Source organism: Neltuma alba, unplaced genomic scaffold (assembly GCF_004799145.2).
Source record: "Neltuma alba isolate B1F8T4 unplaced genomic scaffold, ASM479914v2 tig00011344_pilon, whole genome shotgun sequence".
NCBI classification, from domain to species: Eukaryota; Viridiplantae; Streptophyta; class Magnoliopsida; order Fabales; family Fabaceae; genus Neltuma; species Neltuma alba.
This window is the reverse complement of record NW_021636045.1, coordinates 1-18,281: the sequence shown is the minus strand read 5'-3', so window position 1 is coordinate 18,281 and position 18,281 is coordinate 1. Positions and strand designations below refer to the sequence as shown.

Below are 18,281 nucleotides of genomic sequence, written 5' to 3'. Positions count from 1 at the left end.
ATATATATTGGTTGATATATTGATACATCCAAACATGTGAGTTCATATGCAATCCTTACGATGCGTAATGGTTTCATGGGGTTTCATCTGGATGATAACAGATCATCGTACACACGACTCTGACACATTCTCCATATCAGATTGTGTCTGGCCGTGGTCTCCAGATTTTGCTGCAGAAAAGGCACGTAGAATGGAACCCATAAAATCAGACTTGGACGTACTCACGATCTCTTTCCCTTCACTTGTGTTCCCACACAAAGTTTTCAATATCATATGGCCCTGACGTCCGACGCTGCCACTTCCAATATCCAAAACTTCAACCCCATCAACAACATTCACCAACACCTTTGCTCGCTCGTGTATATATCTTCTCTCTGATCAATCCAGTTCCATATATGTATAAGTGCTGTGATTACAAAGAAAGCAGTCTTTGAGTTGTGTTGATTGTATCATTGTTGAAGTTCCATTTTCACTCGGACGATATGACCCGGCAAGTGGAGGCACACCACTTCTGCAGCCACCTGAGAGTAGATGAGGCAGTACCTGATCTATGACCGACCAATAGGCGAAGTTGATCGGAATCGAGTATGTGATATTGGAGAACCTGTTCTTAACACTGTCGGACAATGAGAAGAGGTTGTGGCACCCTCAATCACTAGTTCCGCTATGTGTATATCTATACTAATGATTGTGAATGTTCATGAAAGATTAGGTGGGTCTCCGTTGCTCTGAAGCTGATGATATGAACCACATATATGAGATGATCACTGGATTGGTGTATCCCAATTTTTTGATGAGGCCAAGTCCCCAGAATTCTTTATTGTCTCAGAGTAACAAAGCCATCAATGTCCAATATCAACTAGCGTTCGAAGGAGGAATGCGAGGAATCTATGTTGAGGGTTTTATCTCATCTTGCCTGAAACTGCTAATAAGTACTTAAAATAAGCATATGCAAACAAACCCAAAAGTAGTGAAATGGTATGTTCAAACAAATTGTCAATGGGTCATGACACTGTGGTCCTGGAATTATTGTTTTTTAATAATCAAAGATCATGTGAAAATAAACGTAAAAAAATTCCACACGATTCCTCATGTTGACCTATTCTATTCATGAGCAGGTCATATGACAAGCACTAAAAAGATTCTAATATTGTGGTGGAACAATAATACATCGCATCCTATGATTCCATTGAACAGGTTGAAGTACCGAAGCCATAAGGAGAAAAATGATCACTGTACAAAGAACATGACTCTCCTCTCCTCAAACGAGATCTTCCAAACTTGATTAATTCCGACTCACAGGCCGAATCTAAGCATAAAGTCCAATTTTATTTCATTTTATGAAACTTCACTGGGAGATGATCTGACAAAATGAACAAGAAATTCTGTATTACCCTCAGCACCTTTGAGAGGGGACTCAATCCACCACCCTTTACTGGAGAAACCAAACTTCTCTACTCCCTTTATAATCTTCTCAAGGACCTGCATTACCCCAAAAAAAAAAAAAAAAAAAAATTTCAATCACCTTCATATCCTCCAGTATTTGCAAGTCAATATGTATCATGCAATGGTTTGTGTTTTCTTATGACTATGAAAGTGGAAAGAAATGCATTATAAATAGGATGAAAAGAATTGTGTACTTGCATATCAGGTTCCGTGAACTTAGTCGTAATCTCCTTTTAACAAAATTTTTTTTTAAGACATCTAGAGATCAATCAGACGGCCAAAAAGGACATACCTCTTGGTGGACCGTGGGATCTTTCACTATCCCCCTTTTCCTACCTGCACAGAAGGTGATATTCCAAATTTAGAAATAGTGGCTAACATGTAAGCTCTATCTTTACAAGGGATTAAAACAACCATCATGGCATGAAGATTTTATAGGGAAAAACTAATTCTACTCAAATAAATGGGGGAAAAGAATTTCGAACTTAAACAACATCTTTGATTGACTTGTGCAATCACAATTGATCTTTACCCCTAAATGCGCCAACCCCAGGGGTGGCAGGCAAGCAACATCATATTATTTTCTTTTAATTGCCAGTCTACTCCAATGGAATCAACTGGCTTTACATCATAGAAGAGAATATTGACCTGACGAAATATTTGCATTTATAACATGAAGTTAGGTTTCATACTTGTGATCTGTGAGCTTCAAATTGAGGTTTAACCAACGTCACCAATGCTGCATCTTCCTTCATGACATTGACCACAGCAGGCATGACCTGTCAAATGAATAATTTAACCAACCATCGGCAGAACAAGGACCCTATATCTGCGGGAAGCTTAAGAGATAAGAGCAAAGCATGATTGTTTCTTACCCCATTCTTCTTTAATAACTTCTGATTATTTCTTTCTTCCTTTAAATAGTTTCTTGTCTAACTGTCTGACTTTGTGCCTTGTTCTTTTGAGTTACTAATTATTTTCCCCCTCAAACTTCCCCTAATTGTTCTGCACACACATTCTCTCTTGGTTCAAGTTATTATTTTACTTTAGCTTCATGATTCTTTGTTTGTTTTTTTTTTTTTTTGGGGCCAAACTTTACCTTCATAATTCATTTGAACACAGAACACCAACATGTAGGATGGAATTATATAACACTTGGTAAGTTCATGAGCTGGGTTTGCTTACTGGTTTAAAACTTGTAAATTGTGATGCACCTGGGATGTGAGGAAAACTATCTAATACAGGCATCATAAGACGGGCTGACAAAGTTTTGGATGATGCTTTAAGCATATCTTTCAAGTGTTTATGTCCCACCCACATATCCGAGCAATATTTTCTCTAACTTTTCAATATTTTTTAAACTTGTAATTATGTGCACCACATTGATGCTGCCACACTTCATGCAATGTGCTATGCACAGTTGCCACAAGAGCCCCTGCAGCAAGGGTGCCTTAAATGCCATCAACATCTATGGGGCAAAGATGTAGGGAGAGTACATTCTAGTTTCCCCAGCCAATGCTTTTCTGGCATAGTGGCACACGTGTGCCCTTGTTGGCATTAGATTGCGGTCTGATCCCGCCTGCTACCACTTGTCACCCACAAAAAAAAAAAAAAAAGAGCTCCACCCATTGAATGCAACTAGTGAACTCAACTAAATATGCAACCTAAGTACTTCACTACTTCCATTCTATTTGCAACATGATAAGACTATACAAGCCAACTTCCCAAACTAGAAAAAGTCCAAGCAAATTTGAAACAAATGATTTATAGTCAACGAATATATATATTTATAGCATTATTATGGCATTTAAACTCATTAAAATCCTTACCAAGAGAATAGAGATGAATGAAAGGTCTAAAGTCACCAAGTCAACTTTTTGTGGGAGTCCTGAAAGATATCTTAGATTTGTCCGTTCAATCACAGTAACTCGCTCATCTACACGAATTTTTTCAGCTACCTAAAAGAGGAAATAATCACCATGAACAAAGAATCGTAATATCAATTAATATGCGTCAAAGTAGTGGAAAGAAAATAATCACAGAAACTTGCTGAGCTAGACAATTTTTGTCATCACTGATTATAGATCGGTGACTATGTTAAACCTTTTTCAGGTGAAGCTATAAACCACTAAGATGGGAAACAGACGGAGAACACAAAAGCAAAACATTACCTGCCCATAACCTACGTCAACTCCATAAACAAAAGATGCACCATACTGAAGTAAGCAATCAGTAAATCCTCCAGTTGACAACCCAGAATCAAGAGCTACTTTACCCACAACATCAATACCAAGCTGCTCAATTGCAGCTTCTAACTTATGTCCAGCTCTGCATTGACATAGGTAAGCGAGAAAATATTAATTTCACCTAAAATTGGTGAAGAGATATCATCAGGTCATGTATCTATGGAGCTTGATGGATTCACCTACATACATATTTTGGCACTTCAGCCTTTATCTCCACAACAGCTTTGTCAGACACTGGGGTACCTGCTTTATTTATCACCTTCCCATCCACGTATACTTTGCCTAATCACAAATGTTGGCTGTGTCATTAATGATTTAATTGATTTATTGATTTCATCACAGTGACTAAGTATACAATTGTAGATGACAATCTACTACCAACCCTGGTTGCTAATAGCTATATTCACATAGATATTTAGCATGAGTAATAAGACTTGTTCAGAACGTTTACAGAAATAAATGGCTGCTCAACCTCAAGTTGCAAAGAAACTCAAACTGGCTGCTACTCCAGTTTGATACATTGTAAAGAAGCGGTAAATTCAAAAATTGTGCTTAAATAGGCACTGTAGCATTTAAAAGTCAAATGATTTAAACCTCAGATCATTCAGCAAACAAACGAATCTAAAGGCAGGGACATAGTTTCTGTTTCTGTGACTGAAAAAGAGAAAATAAGAGCCTTTATCCAATGTGAATCCAAACGACACCATGACTGTAAAAATATTGCAACATGCACAATAGTCCTTAAAGTGCTGTTTTACTTACATTCCCTTCTTTTTATTTCTCTAGGTAGCTAAAAGCCAATACAAGCTAAAGTTAACGATCCAAAGCTTTGAACAGCACGGAAAACTCTGGCATCAAGTTAGTTTTGAAGTTTTAATAATAACACCAGGATTAAAAAACAAAAGGTGACAGATAAATCTCATTCAGAAAACAATCCAATACAAGGGGAAAAAATGGGAATATACAGCCTTCCAAATAGAATCGTACCTTTAACCCTTTTATGGGTCCAGCCCATAACCTTTTTCGCTCTCTCATTAGTTCAAAAATCAAATTGGGTGCCCTTTTGAAAATACTCTGATAGTCTAAATGGTTAGAAAACCTATCATACAATCAGAATTTTCAAAGCTGGTCTATTAGTCGTCCTTATACTAACATATAATAGCAACATCTAGGATGCCTATAGGCAACTAAATGATATTGCCAATATCCCGATTAAGTGATGTAAAAAGCTGTACAAGTTTATTTTGATCGTTTCAATTGGCACCAGATGCCATACATAGCATGACACCTTAGAGAATCTCAACACAAGTGGCAGTCGTATAATTGCTGGAGAATAGCTTTGTCATGCATAATCAACAGAGAAGCATGAGTAACAGTTCAACTTGACATCTTTGTCCATAATATAGATGATAATCAATTAACTCAATGAGTTCCTTATAATTAGAATATTATAACAAAACCTCATAGAAATTTACTTTACTTTCTCGGAATTGCAAAAAAGGAAAAAAAAAAACTAAAATAAAAACTCTTTGCTATACTGACGGCTTGAATTCAAGTGACTACTTTATAGTGTAACTTGAGTGGACTAGTTAAGAGAAAATCTATATACCAATAAAGGGAAAAGGGGAAAAATTACCTTGTAAAATCCAGGACTGAATGAAATTTCGACTGCATTGCTGGAATCTTTCAAGACATATCTCATCCAGCCTCTTTTTCCTAAAAGTTTAACAGAGTGTACTGTCGTTCAAAAGCACAAATAGCTTGATACAAAGAATTTCAGGATTGCCATAATACTTCTTTGGGGTGGAATAAAATATTAATACAACAGAAAGAAAAGTAATATATATATCTATCTTATCATATAGAGTAAAAAAAAAAAAAACAAAATTCAATAATAGAATCATCAAAACAGAAAGACTTCTGGTCACATTGATTGCAAGTACTGCGCCGCACAATCCAAGGATCGCACATATCGTCAGCACTTCTTGATCCTCCAAAACCAAAAATTATGGTGTAAGCAAAAACAAAAGTCAGTTATTGCCCCGACTTGATTTTTAATTGACAAATATTCACCTTACTTCTCATGCTTCAAAGCCAATTGAAAAGTAAGCAAAAACAATAACCCACCACTTTATCCTACCCAAAAAAAAAAAAAGCATGAACATTATTCGATGCATCTTTGTCAATATAGTCTGGCATTCTAACAATACTTGTTCTCAGCATTAGAATTCCATTAAGAATGGAAGGTCACATGAGTGTGAACTTAGTGAACTGTGAAGAGTGAAAACTTGACATAGTCGATGGAGAAAGAAAAAGCTTACTTTTCACCGGTTGAAGCTTTTCTGATTTTGCAGCAGCATAGCTCCGGAAGGAACCAGGAATTTGAACAGTGACCCATCTCTCTAGATAAAATTCCAAGAATAACATCAAGAAGAAGATATTATTGAAGCCAAATATATCTTAGTACACACGTGAACTTGAAAATCTTTAGGCGTGAATTCCCTCAAACATGAATTCATAAGCAACGAACTTGAAACGCAGAAGAAAATAAAAGTATAGAAGAGAGCAAAAAGAGATTGAAGTGTCTGAGATTACCACGGTGCTTCAGGGTCTTAGATTGAGAAAAGAAAAGAAAGGTTCTGTCGTAACCCAACCCGCGGGTCATGGCAATGGGGAGCTTCAGAAATTGTAAGGCCATTTCTGGTTTCATTTTCTATTCACCTTCCGCTATAGCAGAACCACGAAGCCAGGACTGAGATACGCACCAATTTTGGATTAAAGAACAAGGCGAGGTCTGAAAATAATTGAAGAATGCTTTCATCAGAACCTAACAAGGAGTGGGCTCTAGTTGGGCCTTCCGCACAAGTCATCCAGTCAAATATTTGAAGAAAAGTTTCATTTGTTTAAAAAAAAAATTATAAAAAACGCATGTATAAAAAAAATTATAAAAGCACTGTCAACAAGAGTTTGTCCGATTAATCTATAAGTACATTTATAATGCTCATATAAAAATGTACGTATAAAAAAAATTATAAAAAAATATTAATAAAAGTTGGTCTGATTAATCTGTAAGTATACTTGTAAATACTCGTAAAACAGTTATAAATAACATGGAGAATTAATGCTTACATTTAATATTTTATAATGCCACAACAGCATTGCTTCTAATAAAATACATGCTTATAAAAATTTATAAAAATTGATTAATATAAAAAAAGTTATAAAAAATTGATAATCACAAAATTTTTTTGAATGAGTTTTAAGAATTAATGTTCAAATTATAATTCAAATGCCTGTTACTCTTATTTAAATAACATGGTATCGTTTGAACATTTAATCGTCGAACGAGAAGGGTTAAGATTTGGGTTTCATATTTCTCTTTGAATGACAGTTATTTAAGAACCCAATAATAAAAGAAATTAACGATAGGAAATTTTTCAAAACTAAACTTTTTTTTGGAAGATTAAAATTATTAAATTTTTGTAAAAATAGTATTATTTTACAGGATAATATTAAAAAATATGGATAATAAGTTGCTAAAAATACTAATGATAATTTAAATATTTATAATAATTCTAATTTTAATTTATTAATATCATTAAAAAAAAAATTTCTTTTTCTTTATGATTGCTTTTTCGTTTTGGCATCAATTTAACGACTGGTCCAATATGCCACTTCTCTGAGGAAAAAACACACGTGTACACGTACGTATAATGGGTCATGTGTGTGTATATATATGCTCACCCAATTAGAAATGAAAATAATACTAGTATAATAAAAATAATAAAAAGCAATGGATTTCGCGCGGGCGAGAACCAGGAAATTCCTATCGCTTCCCTTTTCATTTTTCAGATTACAATCAAACGTAACGGTTTTTCCACTACGCTCTCTTCTTCGCTCTCACTCTCCAACTACCACAAGTCCTTCTTGCTTCTGCTTCTCCATGGCAGTTCGAGCAATCCAACCTCAAACATCTCTCCTTTTCTCTTCTTCTCCAACAGCATCTTCATCAGTTCGACGCTTCCGTTTCCAATTGGTAGTTTCAAGCTCTTTCAGAAAGTCTCCCAAACTGAGGTGCAGATCGAGCAGCAACAATGGCGAGGAAGTATGTTTATTTAATGAACATCTCAAATTTTCCTCTTTAAAACTTTCAATCAATAGTTCGATTGTTCTGTTTTAGGATTATCTCCTGGATGCTCCGGTTTCGGTCGGAGATGGCTTCTCTTTCAGTGGAGGTACTTTTCAAATTCCATTTCGTGCTGCTAGGGATGAAAATGCGATGGCACCATTTGTTTCGTTTTGAAAAGTACATAAGAATAGTTTGCGATCTTCGGACAGGAAAATATTCAGACGAGCCGAGTCCAAGTGATGAATGGTTTAAGCAAGGGAGAATGGTAAGCATTATAAATCACGTCAGCATAAGCTTAATACTTCGGAAGTTATTAAAAAGTGTTTAAGACGATGCATATTGTTGCCCTATTCCCCGGGGGGGGGGGGGGAGAAGTTATCAAGACATAAAAACTCCCAAGATTCACTGTGGAGGGCTTTTTTTTTCCCGCCTAAAAGAATTAAAATTTTTTAAGGTGAAAGCCCATTCAATTCTGGGCGCTGGTGAAAAGGCTAAAGATCCAATCTTTGGGCTCACAATGGGGACTGGTTCTCAAGCCACTGGTGATCTCTTCAGGTAAAACACTTATCGCGTGTCTGTGGGGACAATAATCTTGTTTATTCATGCTGAAGAAAATGGAAAGAACAGAATCGGAAAACCAGATGCTGATTTGGTTTTTGGAGTCAGAACCATCATGCATTTGTATAGAATGCATAAATATGTAAAGACAAAACAGATTTTACTCAAATTTTTAGGACCTAAGGCCAGAAGAAATAAAATATTTCCATAAATTCCATGGCACTTACCAGTTACTGACTGAATCATATTTTGTCCAAACGATTTTCTGTAATAGATGGTTTTGTGTTGAAAGCGGAGATGCTGATAACCCTTCAGTGATATTAGTCCACGGTTTCCCTTCACAGGTGAGTTGTAATTGTCAACTATGATAGGAGCACCTCTCATAGTATGATGTCACGTAGACTTTTCGCAGTTGCTCACATCAATCTAACTCATATGTCAAATTTAACGCCAAGTTGTATGATAAAGTTTCATATTGTTGATTCCTTGCTAGTTTCCATTACATAATGTTCTTTAAAGCTTTCAGCATGGAACCACATTATTAAGCTGTTATGTTTTACTTCTAGCCACCTTCTTTGCTTGGAGCAAGAACAAGACATAGACTCATCAGTTCCCTACGTGCTAAAACTTAAATTTTATATAAGAATGGGATCATGAGCCTAAAACTTCTGACGAAATGATCTTAGAAGCTTTTAAATCTTGCAAAGAACCCTCAACCTAAATCCTTAAGTTGCCAGGTGAAGTTATCAGGCATGGATTTTATTTCCCAAACTTTCTTAGATGCGCAAATATTAATATGCATACCTGGAGTTACTCTGTCCCAGATTATTTATATTGATGACAAATACTTGTAGTGGCAATTTGATGCTGCTGACAGGCATATTCTTATCGCAAAGTTCTTCCCGTGCTCACTAAGGACTATCATGCCATGGCTTTTGATTGGCTGGGTAAGATTCCAATTTTTTTGTCAGAAATGTTATCAGAATTACTTTGTTTCTGTGTTGGAGATAGTTATGGAAACTTATGTCCAATGCTTTCCATCGCTTCATTCCTCGTCTATTGGGTTTCCAGTTGAAAAAATTGTCAAACCAATAGTTTTAGAAGCCGAAAAATGTGTTAGGGGTTCCTATTGTCATATGAGGCGAGAAGATGACAGAGAAAGTAAAACCAAGGAGAATGATAAAGAATTACTAAAGACCCCAACAGACTATGAGACAAGACATTAAGCAGTCTAAGGAGTAGCTGTTGTCTGTTGAAATGTGCAGCAAAGAAAGAGCTCTTACTATTGGTGGGAGAATGAGTCTTGGTACACCAATTTGGCTTTGACTAGAGAAGAAAGAAGAAGCATTTTACAGAAATTGGGCTGGCAAGTATACCTTTTAAGCCTTGAAGACCCCTCTTTCCGAATCCTGTTGTTTCACTTGCTGGAAATTTGCCCTAATTGTGAATCCCTTCACTGAGCATATCTATTGCCTTGAACTACTACCATCCCCAACGATTAATAAGACCAGGTAGGTTGTGGAGGTAATGAGTCCTGGCTTGCCAAACTCAGTCACTTCTGGCATTTGAACCAGTTACGTCTATTACACATATGTGTTCTTCGGGATGTTTTCCTCTCAAAATGGGGTCGTCCAGATGCTCAGAGACATTGGTTGTACAACCTATTTGGTGCATTTTCTCATAAAAAATAAAAGGTACAACTTGGAGAAATGATGGAACAATCTGAGTCTGAACTATGTAAAGGAATGGAGCACTATTATTGATACTAGTGAGGGGATGAAGGATTTGAGGAAAGCAACTTTGGTCTTTTTTTCAATGTTTCTTTTGCCAGTTGGCATAGAGGTCATGCCTTATTTAAACTTTGTCCTTCCATTCTACTGATTATTCCCCATGAATAAGATGTTTGTGACTAGTGAGTATGGGAATGTACTTGGTGGTTTGTTGAATATGAACAAGAGGGTTTGTCCAAACCCAGAAGGCCTTGACTTAAAACAATAAAACAAATAATATGTCAAGAGATTCATTATTTTTGTCTGAGATGCATTGGTCATGTGTAGTCGTATTCTCATATGTTTCTTCTCACAGCCACATCACGGGTTAACAAATGCACGGTGAAAGGATCTGTAGTATGACTTAAATATGAAATCCTATAGACGCGTTATACCTGAAAGTTCTTGTTTTTTCCTTTGGGATAAGCATATGCAATCTCTTTTAGAATATTGAGGGTTGAAATAATGCTCATCATGATTAGCCTTTGGCTCTTCACTGTTAGTAGTATATCATTGCTGCACTTTGTTCTTTTCGAGTTACGAATTGAGTGAAAATGTCATGAAAAGCTGTCATTCTGAGGTTTTTGTCTCCAAAAAAATTGCACATGCTTGACAAGTGATTTCCCTTGATCTTTTAATAGCTTTTACTATGAATTGTTCAACTGTTTCTATGAAGGTTTGTTTTTTTCTTTTGGCCAGAACTGTTGTTTCCCTTAATTTGTTCTCCTTTTTCAGGATTTGGATTTTCTGATAAGCCTCAACCTGGATATGGTTTTGACTACACTCTAGATGGTAAATGCTGTGGACTTAACAATATTCAATACTTGTATTTATTTTCTTTCTCGGGGACATTCCTTGGTTTGACAATTCAATGGCAAAAGAGCAACTGTACTCCTTACTCCTTGCAGAATATGTATCATCTTTGGCGTCACTTGTCAATGAACTAGCTGTTGGTAAAGTATCACTTGTAGTTCAGGTAAATTTGCGTTCATTGGTAAGAATTTTGGATTTGTTAATTTAAACTACCTGTTATCTGAATTCAATGGGAAATCCTTCAGCTGTCTGTATTCGCAGGGCTACTTTTCACCAGCAGTAGTTAAGTATGCGAGCTTGCACCAGGAAAAGCTCAACAACTTGATACTCATTAATCCTCCTGTACGTACATTCCTTTTGTTCTTGCAAAAAGTCTTCCTGAGTGTTATGCTACAACTCCTTTTATTTGTTGTATGATGTTTCGAAATTGACTTTGGCATGGATTGTTCAGTGTATTAATTTACCCTACTTTTTCCTTTTTGGATTTCTGTCTTGAGTGTGGTTAGACTGCATGATATGTTAGGTATATGACTGTTGAAAGCACATCATAGGCTTTGATTTTTAAGTCATCCAATATAGATATATGTGGTCTAAACAGAATATATTTTGCAAATATGAAGTATCAAGTAACATTTTCCCCTCTGTGATACTCTTTTTTCTCAAATTTTGGTGATGATTACTGGCTTCAATTCCTTTATTATTTTATAAGTTAACAGCTAAACATGTCAAGCTTCCATCAACATTATCAGCATTCAGCAACTTCCTACTGGGTGAAATATTTTCTCAGGTATGAAAAATTATGCTTTCTTTTAATTAAAAAAAATTGAATTTATTGTATATCTGCTGAATTTTATAGTTTTGACGACCCCCAAAATTTCTTATTAACGCGTTCCTCTATGGCTTTACTAGGACCCTTTAAGGGCCAGTGATAAACCTCTGACTAGCTGTGGCCCTTACAAAATGAAAGAAGAAGACGCGATGGTCTATAGAAGACCTTATCTCACATCTGGTTCCTCTGGTTTTGCACTTAATGCAATAAGCAGGGCCATGAAGAAAGGCCTGAAGGTGAATTTTAATTTTTTAAATATCAATTTCAAAAGTATATTTGAATAGTTGTCCGCTTAGCTTTTATGTGTCATACAGTTCTTAGATTACAGAGAACTAAAGTCATGTGCTGGCCTGTCTTGTGTGGAACTTATTTCTTGTTTTATTTTCTTGCTATGGCCATAACTTATGTCTAGTTGTTACCTTTAATTAGATGAATGAAATTGCATGCAAAACTTTGCTCAACCTAAGGCAGATATTTAAGAATTATAAGAAATATTAACAAAATTGATCATGGGCTTTCACTCAATAGCTTAGGCTGCTACCCGTATTTACTTGCTCCATTTGGGATTGAATGATCATATTGTCATTCACTTTCTATGACATTTAATCAAGACATCTTTCTTTTACCTGTTGGAAGATCCAAATTGACAACTAGAGAGAATAACTTTTGAACGAATACGGTTACTTTTGCTTACTCCACTTTTCTTGGCAGACCTATGTGGAGGATATGCAGAAAATACTTCGGGACAAGAATTGGAAAGTGCGAACAACAATTTGTTGGGGTCAAAGAGACCGCTGGTTGAGCTATGATGGAGTGGAAGATTTCTGCAAAGATTCAAATCATACGCTTATCGAAGTTCCAAGGGTAAACACCAAACTATTCTATTGCACATGCTTATACAAAGGAAACATGTTTTTGTTCACTTGTAGCCTCTGGATAAACTTGTTAAATGAATATCTTCCTAACAGTATTCTCTTATCATTTTATCGTGAACACATTTTATCACCATTCCCATGCCTAAAGGCTGCTGACTAAACTTCTGTGGCTATCAGTCATAGTTGCTCATAATAATCTGTTATCTCACATAAGTCAATTACTTCATCCATTTTCATAGGACATAATTCTTGTGGATTCTACAGTCTTGTTAATATGTTAAAAATGATTTGATCATCTTCCTTTCAACTATTACGTGGTGATATTTGTTTTATATACTTTCATTTTTTTTTTTTGCTTGGACGGAAACTCTCCTAGAAGGTATTAGCTTGACACATTCTGTGATGCATGAAAGAAGAAGAAATTCAAAATTTTCGTTGAGAGAAATTATTCAGTACTTTTAATGAGATTTATCAATGTTCCAGTTAAACAATAAGATTAGATGCATAATTGAAGCCATATCTAATAAGTTTAATATAACAATCTATATGCGAGGTTTCGATATGAACAAAAAATAGAGTTGCCCTTTATGATTTGAAGGGGACACAGATGCTTTAACGGTATTTTTGCAACTGCAATATACATTACCCAATGGACTTGGCATGTTGTTGACTTCATTGTCTCTCAATAATCCTTCTTAGTGTATATTTGATCTCATGTTTGGAAACTACCTACTTTCACGAAACATAGAGTTACCCTTAATGTTTTGAAGGACACACATATGCTTTGATGGTATTTTTGCAATTGCAATATACATTCCCTAGTAGACTTGGTGCATTGTTGACTTCATTGTCTCTGAATAATTCTTCTTAGTGTATATTTGATCTCATGTTGGAAACTACCTACTTTCACTAAAAACAGGGTTTTGGTGGTTTCCCCGTGAAACCAAATATACTCTTATTCAACCCAGATTTTACTTGTTTTGGTGTTTCCAACATGAAACCAACTATAATCTCATTCAGCCCCGTTTTTACTTGTTTTCGTGGTGTCCAACATAAAACCAAATATGCTCTCATTCAACCCTGTTTCCACTTGTCTTGGTGATTTCCAAGTTGAAACCAAATATGCTCTCATTCAAACCCATTTTTACTTGTTTGGTGGTTTCCATCCTGAAACCAAATATACTGTCATTCAATCCGATTTTTACTCGTTTCGGTGGGTTTCAACGTAAAATCAAGTATGCTCTCTCTCTCTTACATGTGTGTTCCGGAGGTTTCATTACTCTGTGGTGCAATCCTTTAACAATGAATATACTGAAGAACAAGCCAATGATTCTGGTTTATAGATCCTCCTTCTTTTGCTGGTTGAACTTGCTCCCATGGGGAAAAGTTATATTTAATTTGTTGCACTTTGCAGGCAGGGCACCATGTGCAGGAAGATTGTGGTGAAGAACTAGGACAGATTATTTATGGGATAATGAGAAGAAGGAACTGAGTTTGATTGCATTGAGAATTTTCCTCCCGCTATGTTCAAAATCTTACTTGCGTAAGGTTTTCTTCAACATAAAGTATTTGTTGCATGATCCTTACTCGCCTCTCTTGATTCATCGTCGATGAAACGTGATTGTGTGTTTATGTATGTTTCACCTCAAAGTCTGGCTATTATTCGATCCTTGTGGCATTGAATGTAAGGGGGAAAGAAAGATCAAGGAAAAAGCTACTGCTTTGCATGGGATTTTCATAATTAATACTCTTTCTATTACGTTTCATTACGTTTTCGTAAGAGTTGATTAACCCAACTGTGTTGATTAAAAAATTGGTTAAATTAGTCGAAAGTAATAAATAAATAAATAAGAAATGTGTTTCTTTTTCCAAATATACTCTTATTTATAAATACGGTAAATGAGAAAAACAATAAATGAAAAAGAATGGGACGAAAGAGTGAGAATAAATAATTAAGTGTAGAATTGGGAAAAACTTATTATATGTTGAAACACATTTAAATTGAAACTTATAAAATGAGTCATTTTTTTCTTTAAATTTGAAGCTTATGAATGAGAGAATAGATTGTCTTTATTATACGTCACCAAGAGGGTATTTTTTTTTTTTTCAAAATTACCTATATTTAATATCTCCTTAATTGCGATTTCTATAAGTTATTGAATGAATTAATAATATGAAATATAGATAAATTTGGATTTTTTCATGTCTAGACAAAATTAATATTCCTTTTGTCCTTAATATAGAATTCAATTGTTGAATTGATTTTGTTTTAAATATAAGACCCGTTTCTCCTATTTATTAGTTTTCTCTAAATTATCCTTATGGATACTTCCTCAACCATAATCAAGTAAAAGAGGAAGATGGGGTATTAAAAAGGATGATTATGGTGATTTAGGAAAAATGTGTCACATTTCTTATAATTAATTAACTTACCTAACTTTTTTAATCTAATTAAATTAGTTAAATGAGTCTTATATTAAGGACTGGAGGAGTAACTTAATTATCTCTGCATAATTTTGATGAGGTGGATAGGAATATGAGTAATAGTATTAGTTATGTACATTAAATCAATGGTTTTGACTGACGGAAAACATGATACATCTTGTAAGCATAATAAAATCTCTCCTTTTATAATGTGTCGGTGTGTTGGACTTATTCATCTGTCCTAATTTGTAGATTACGTAAGGTCCAAAAAAGCACAAATCTTGCAATAATGCTTTAGAAAGCTTCCTGGCAGCCGAGTTTCATCAAGTTGGGCAGTTGGCGTTGATTTTGCCTTCTGTGGGAATAATACTTTACCCGACGTTTGGTATGAAGAAATTTGGGAGTTTTTAATGAGCTTAATTTAAAAAATTAGGAGAGATGTGTTATAAAATTTTGATAAAGAAAAAATATAAGATAAGAGAATAGGCAAAATTCATTTAAAATTTTTAACCTTGCTTCTCTAATTTTTTAAATCGAACTCATTAAAATTTTTTTATCCTCCCATTCCCTCATACCAAATGGATAGTAGCTGATATTACTTAATGTGATGTGATGATCTCTTGCTCAGATTTGTTATGCCTTTTTTTTTTTTTGGCAAAGTATAACTACCATTGTATTAGAGGCAATTCTGTTTAACTGACTCTTGGGCATCAATTGTAAGCATCTCTTTCAGTGAGGATTTGAACTTTGATTTATCATATTGTGAAAGACTAGTCCCTTCTATTTCCGTTTGTTCTTTTACAAAAATCTGTTAACCAAATTATATTATTTAAGAAAATAATTAAAATTAGTTAAAAATAATAAACATTTAAAAAACAAACTTTTTGGAATTCAAATTCCAAGTTCTTATTAAAAAGAGGGGAGGGAGGGTATAACAGACGTTGCATTTCCCCTCCCTTGCAAAGAAAGACCAATCTTGTAAACAAATCAAAGTTATCCCTCACAAGTTAATTTTTGGGAAAAGGACAATTAGAGACCCCAAAATTATGAAATCTCAATTAAAGTAATACCTGTGAGAGACAAAAGGCTAAACTAGAATTATGAAATCACAGGGGAAAATGATCAAAATGCCATTTTGCTTGTCATATCCTCTTCCGTTCCAATTATATCCCCTTGAATGGTACTTGTATCGTCCTTGTGCTTCTTCCCTCCCTCCCAAATCGATGTTTTCTTGTCTCCTAGTGGAAGTTCTGACTGAGGTTAAAAGGCAGAGAAAGCGAGGATTGAAGTTCGTATTCCACTCATAGGATCCTGCTCACTATTTGAAACAGTCATTTTATTTGTGCAATAGACATTAAATTTAGGCTGGTAGATCTCATTAGAGGCCCAGATTCCTTCTCAAAAGTACCCAGATCTATCTCTAATGATCTTCCCAATTTTTTTGTAACTGCCCACTCATGAGAACTTCCAAAGCAAATGGATATTATAACATTAAGGGTGTGTTTGAGATAGCGGTGGTAGAAGTAATTTTTTTTCAATCTGACTTTTACAGAAGTCAGATTGAATAAAAATCAGATAGTGTAATGTGATTTATGTTTGGATTGGGCTTTGTAAAAAAGTTGGTCTAAAAAGTTGAAACCTGTTTGGATGATGTATGTAAAAATAAGTTTGGATGCAAAATGACTTAAAAGGACATGGATTTTATTAAATAGTACATATCTAATATTAGATGTATATAGTGTGACTATTTTAAAAGAGGTAAGAAAAATAAAATTATGTTTGGATTAATATTTCTAAAAAGTCAGTTTGAAAAGTTAAAATTTGTTTAGATAAATAAAAAAAAAGTTTAGATATAAAATGATTGAAAAGGACATAAGTTTTTATACAAGACTCAATTAACTAATTTAAAAAGATTAAGAATATATAAGTATTTTAGAGAAATCATAAATTTTATTTTAAAGAGTCAAGGTAATATATCATATACATACAATTTGATAAATTTTTTAAAAATAATAAATTAAATTAATTAAATTATTGGGGTTTTTTCCAAAGAAATTCTATCTTTTTATGTTTTTTTTCTCTTGTACATCTTCTCTCTCTGCAGCAGGAACGAACTTTTTCTCTAAAAGTAATGTAAAATAGCTTCAATGGTACCGCTCGTTGGGACCAAAAGGTTTATTTCCACAGAAGTGATCCCAAACATATACTAAAACATAAAAAGAGCTTTTGCCGGTTGAGATGCACGTTTGGGACCCCAAACGTGATCCCAAACAGGCCCTAAGTTTAGTCACTAGCATAGTATTGTCAAAAGGAGGCAAGGCACTATAACTGGAAATGCATGGAAACATGGAAAAATGGTTAGGAGAGACATGACTCCAGGAATGTAACAAACAACCAGCTATGCATCTCAGCTTCTGGAAGGAACATGGTCAATGGAAGAATGATGCAGAGGAGGGTGAATGAATAAAATGGCAGGATAAGCTTCCTTAGAAGAAAGAAAAAGGAATATTAGGTTGGCCTGCTTGACCCAACTCCCCTAATATACCAAAAGGAAGCAACCATGGTATGAGATTAGATTCTTCTTAAAGTCAAATTACATTTAGAATAATAACGATGGGATTAACCAGATAGCATTAGATGATGCCATCTTTATAACTGTGCTAAAAATGATACTCCTCTGGTCCTTAAGATAGGACCCAATTTTTGAGTTGATTTTGGTCCTAAATATAAGACCTATTTCTTATATTTATCAATTTTCTCTAAATACCCTTATGGACATTCCTTTAACCATAATCAAATAAAAGATGAATAGGAGGTATTAAGAAAGATGATTATGGTATTTTAGGAAAAACGTGTCACATTTCTTATATTAACTAACTTACCTAACTTCCTTAATCTAATCAAATTAGTTAAATGGGTCTTGTATTGTAACGACCGGAGGAGTATTGATTTAATGGAACATAACAAGCAACATGTGAGAGCCTAAAGAACAAAAACAACAATTGTGACTTGATTCCTTGTTAACTTCAATCACAACAACGTAAAAGCCAGGTGTTTGTATTGTAACTTCCATCCATGGTCATACTGATTTTTTTTATTGATCATAAGAATGTTGTTATTTTTAATGTAAGTGTTGTTATTGGTACTATTTTCAATACAAATGCATGAAAAATTTGATGGTGTTATAGTAAT

The 18,281-nt window shown here is 34.7% G+C and overlaps 2 protein-coding genes and 1 long non-coding RNA gene across 3 annotated transcripts; 1 reads left to right on the top strand and 2 right to left on the bottom strand.

Moving 5' to 3' along the window:
• Positions 1 to 1,737: 1,737 nt before the first annotated feature.
• Positions 1,738 to 5,987, bottom strand: LOC114712320 (16S/23S rRNA (cytidine-2'-O)-methyltransferase TlyA-like). The gene is made up of 7 exons (XM_028896839.1): positions 5,944 to 5,987; positions 5,329 to 5,408; positions 3,872 to 3,974; positions 3,618 to 3,774; positions 3,276 to 3,404; positions 2,139 to 2,225; positions 1,738 to 1,782 (listed from the first exon to the last, which is right to left on the bottom strand). The coding sequence occupies exons 1-7, from the start codon at positions 5,985 to 5,987 to the stop codon at positions 1,765 to 1,767; spliced, it is 618 nt and encodes a 205-aa protein (XP_028752672.1). The 3' UTR covers positions 1,738 to 1,764.
• Positions 5,988 to 6,013: 26 nt separating this feature from the next.
• On the bottom strand, positions 6,014 to 6,395 carry LOC114712319 (uncharacterized). Its single transcript, XR_003737226.1, has 2 exons — positions 6,288 to 6,395; positions 6,014 to 6,094 (listed from the first exon to the last, which is right to left on the bottom strand). It is a non-coding gene; the product is annotated as an uncharacterized LOC114712319 (long non-coding RNA).
• A 1,160-nt stretch (positions 6,396 to 7,555) lies between these two features.
• LOC114712317 (uncharacterized hydrolase YNR064C-like) lies at positions 7,556 to 14,431 on the top strand. The gene is made up of 13 exons (XM_028896836.1): positions 7,556 to 7,797; positions 7,873 to 7,927; positions 8,031 to 8,086; positions 8,276 to 8,376; positions 8,654 to 8,723; positions 9,257 to 9,326; positions 10,884 to 10,940; positions 11,057 to 11,124; positions 11,223 to 11,303; positions 11,671 to 11,748; positions 11,871 to 12,026; positions 12,502 to 12,654; positions 14,080 to 14,431. Exons 1-13 carry the CDS (start codon positions 7,636 to 7,638, stop codon positions 14,155 to 14,157), a joined length of 1,185 nt encoding a protein of 394 aa, XP_028752669.1. The 5' UTR covers positions 7,556 to 7,635; the 3' UTR covers positions 14,158 to 14,431.
• Positions 14,432 to 18,281: the final 3,850 nt, after the last annotated feature.

Bases quoted from the DNA above. Each gene is read 5' to 3' on its own strand.
- LOC114712320 (XM_028896839.1), bottom strand. From the start codon at position 5,987: ATGTCAAGTTTTCACTCTTCACAGTTCACTAAGTTCACACTCAT. The intron at 3,775-3,871 runs GTGAATCCATCA...ATGTCAATGCAG, and splicing joins GTGCCAAAATATGTATGTAG to AGCTGGACATAAGTTAGAAG. The intron at 3,405-3,617 runs GTAATGTTTTGC...TTCCTCTTTTAG, and splicing joins TTGACGTAGGTTATGGGCAG to GTAGCTGAAAAAATTCGTGT.
- LOC114712317 (XM_028896836.1), top strand. From the start codon at position 7,636: ATGGCAGTTCGAGCAATCCAACCTCAAACATCTCTCCTTTTCTCTTCT. The intron at 10,941-11,056 runs GTAAATGCTGTG...TACTCCTTGCAG, and splicing joins TTTTGACTACACTCTAGATG to AATATGTATCATCTTTGGCG. The intron at 11,125-11,222 runs GTAAATTTGCGT...CTGTATTCGCAG, and splicing joins AAGTATCACTTGTAGTTCAG to GGCTACTTTTCACCAGCAGT.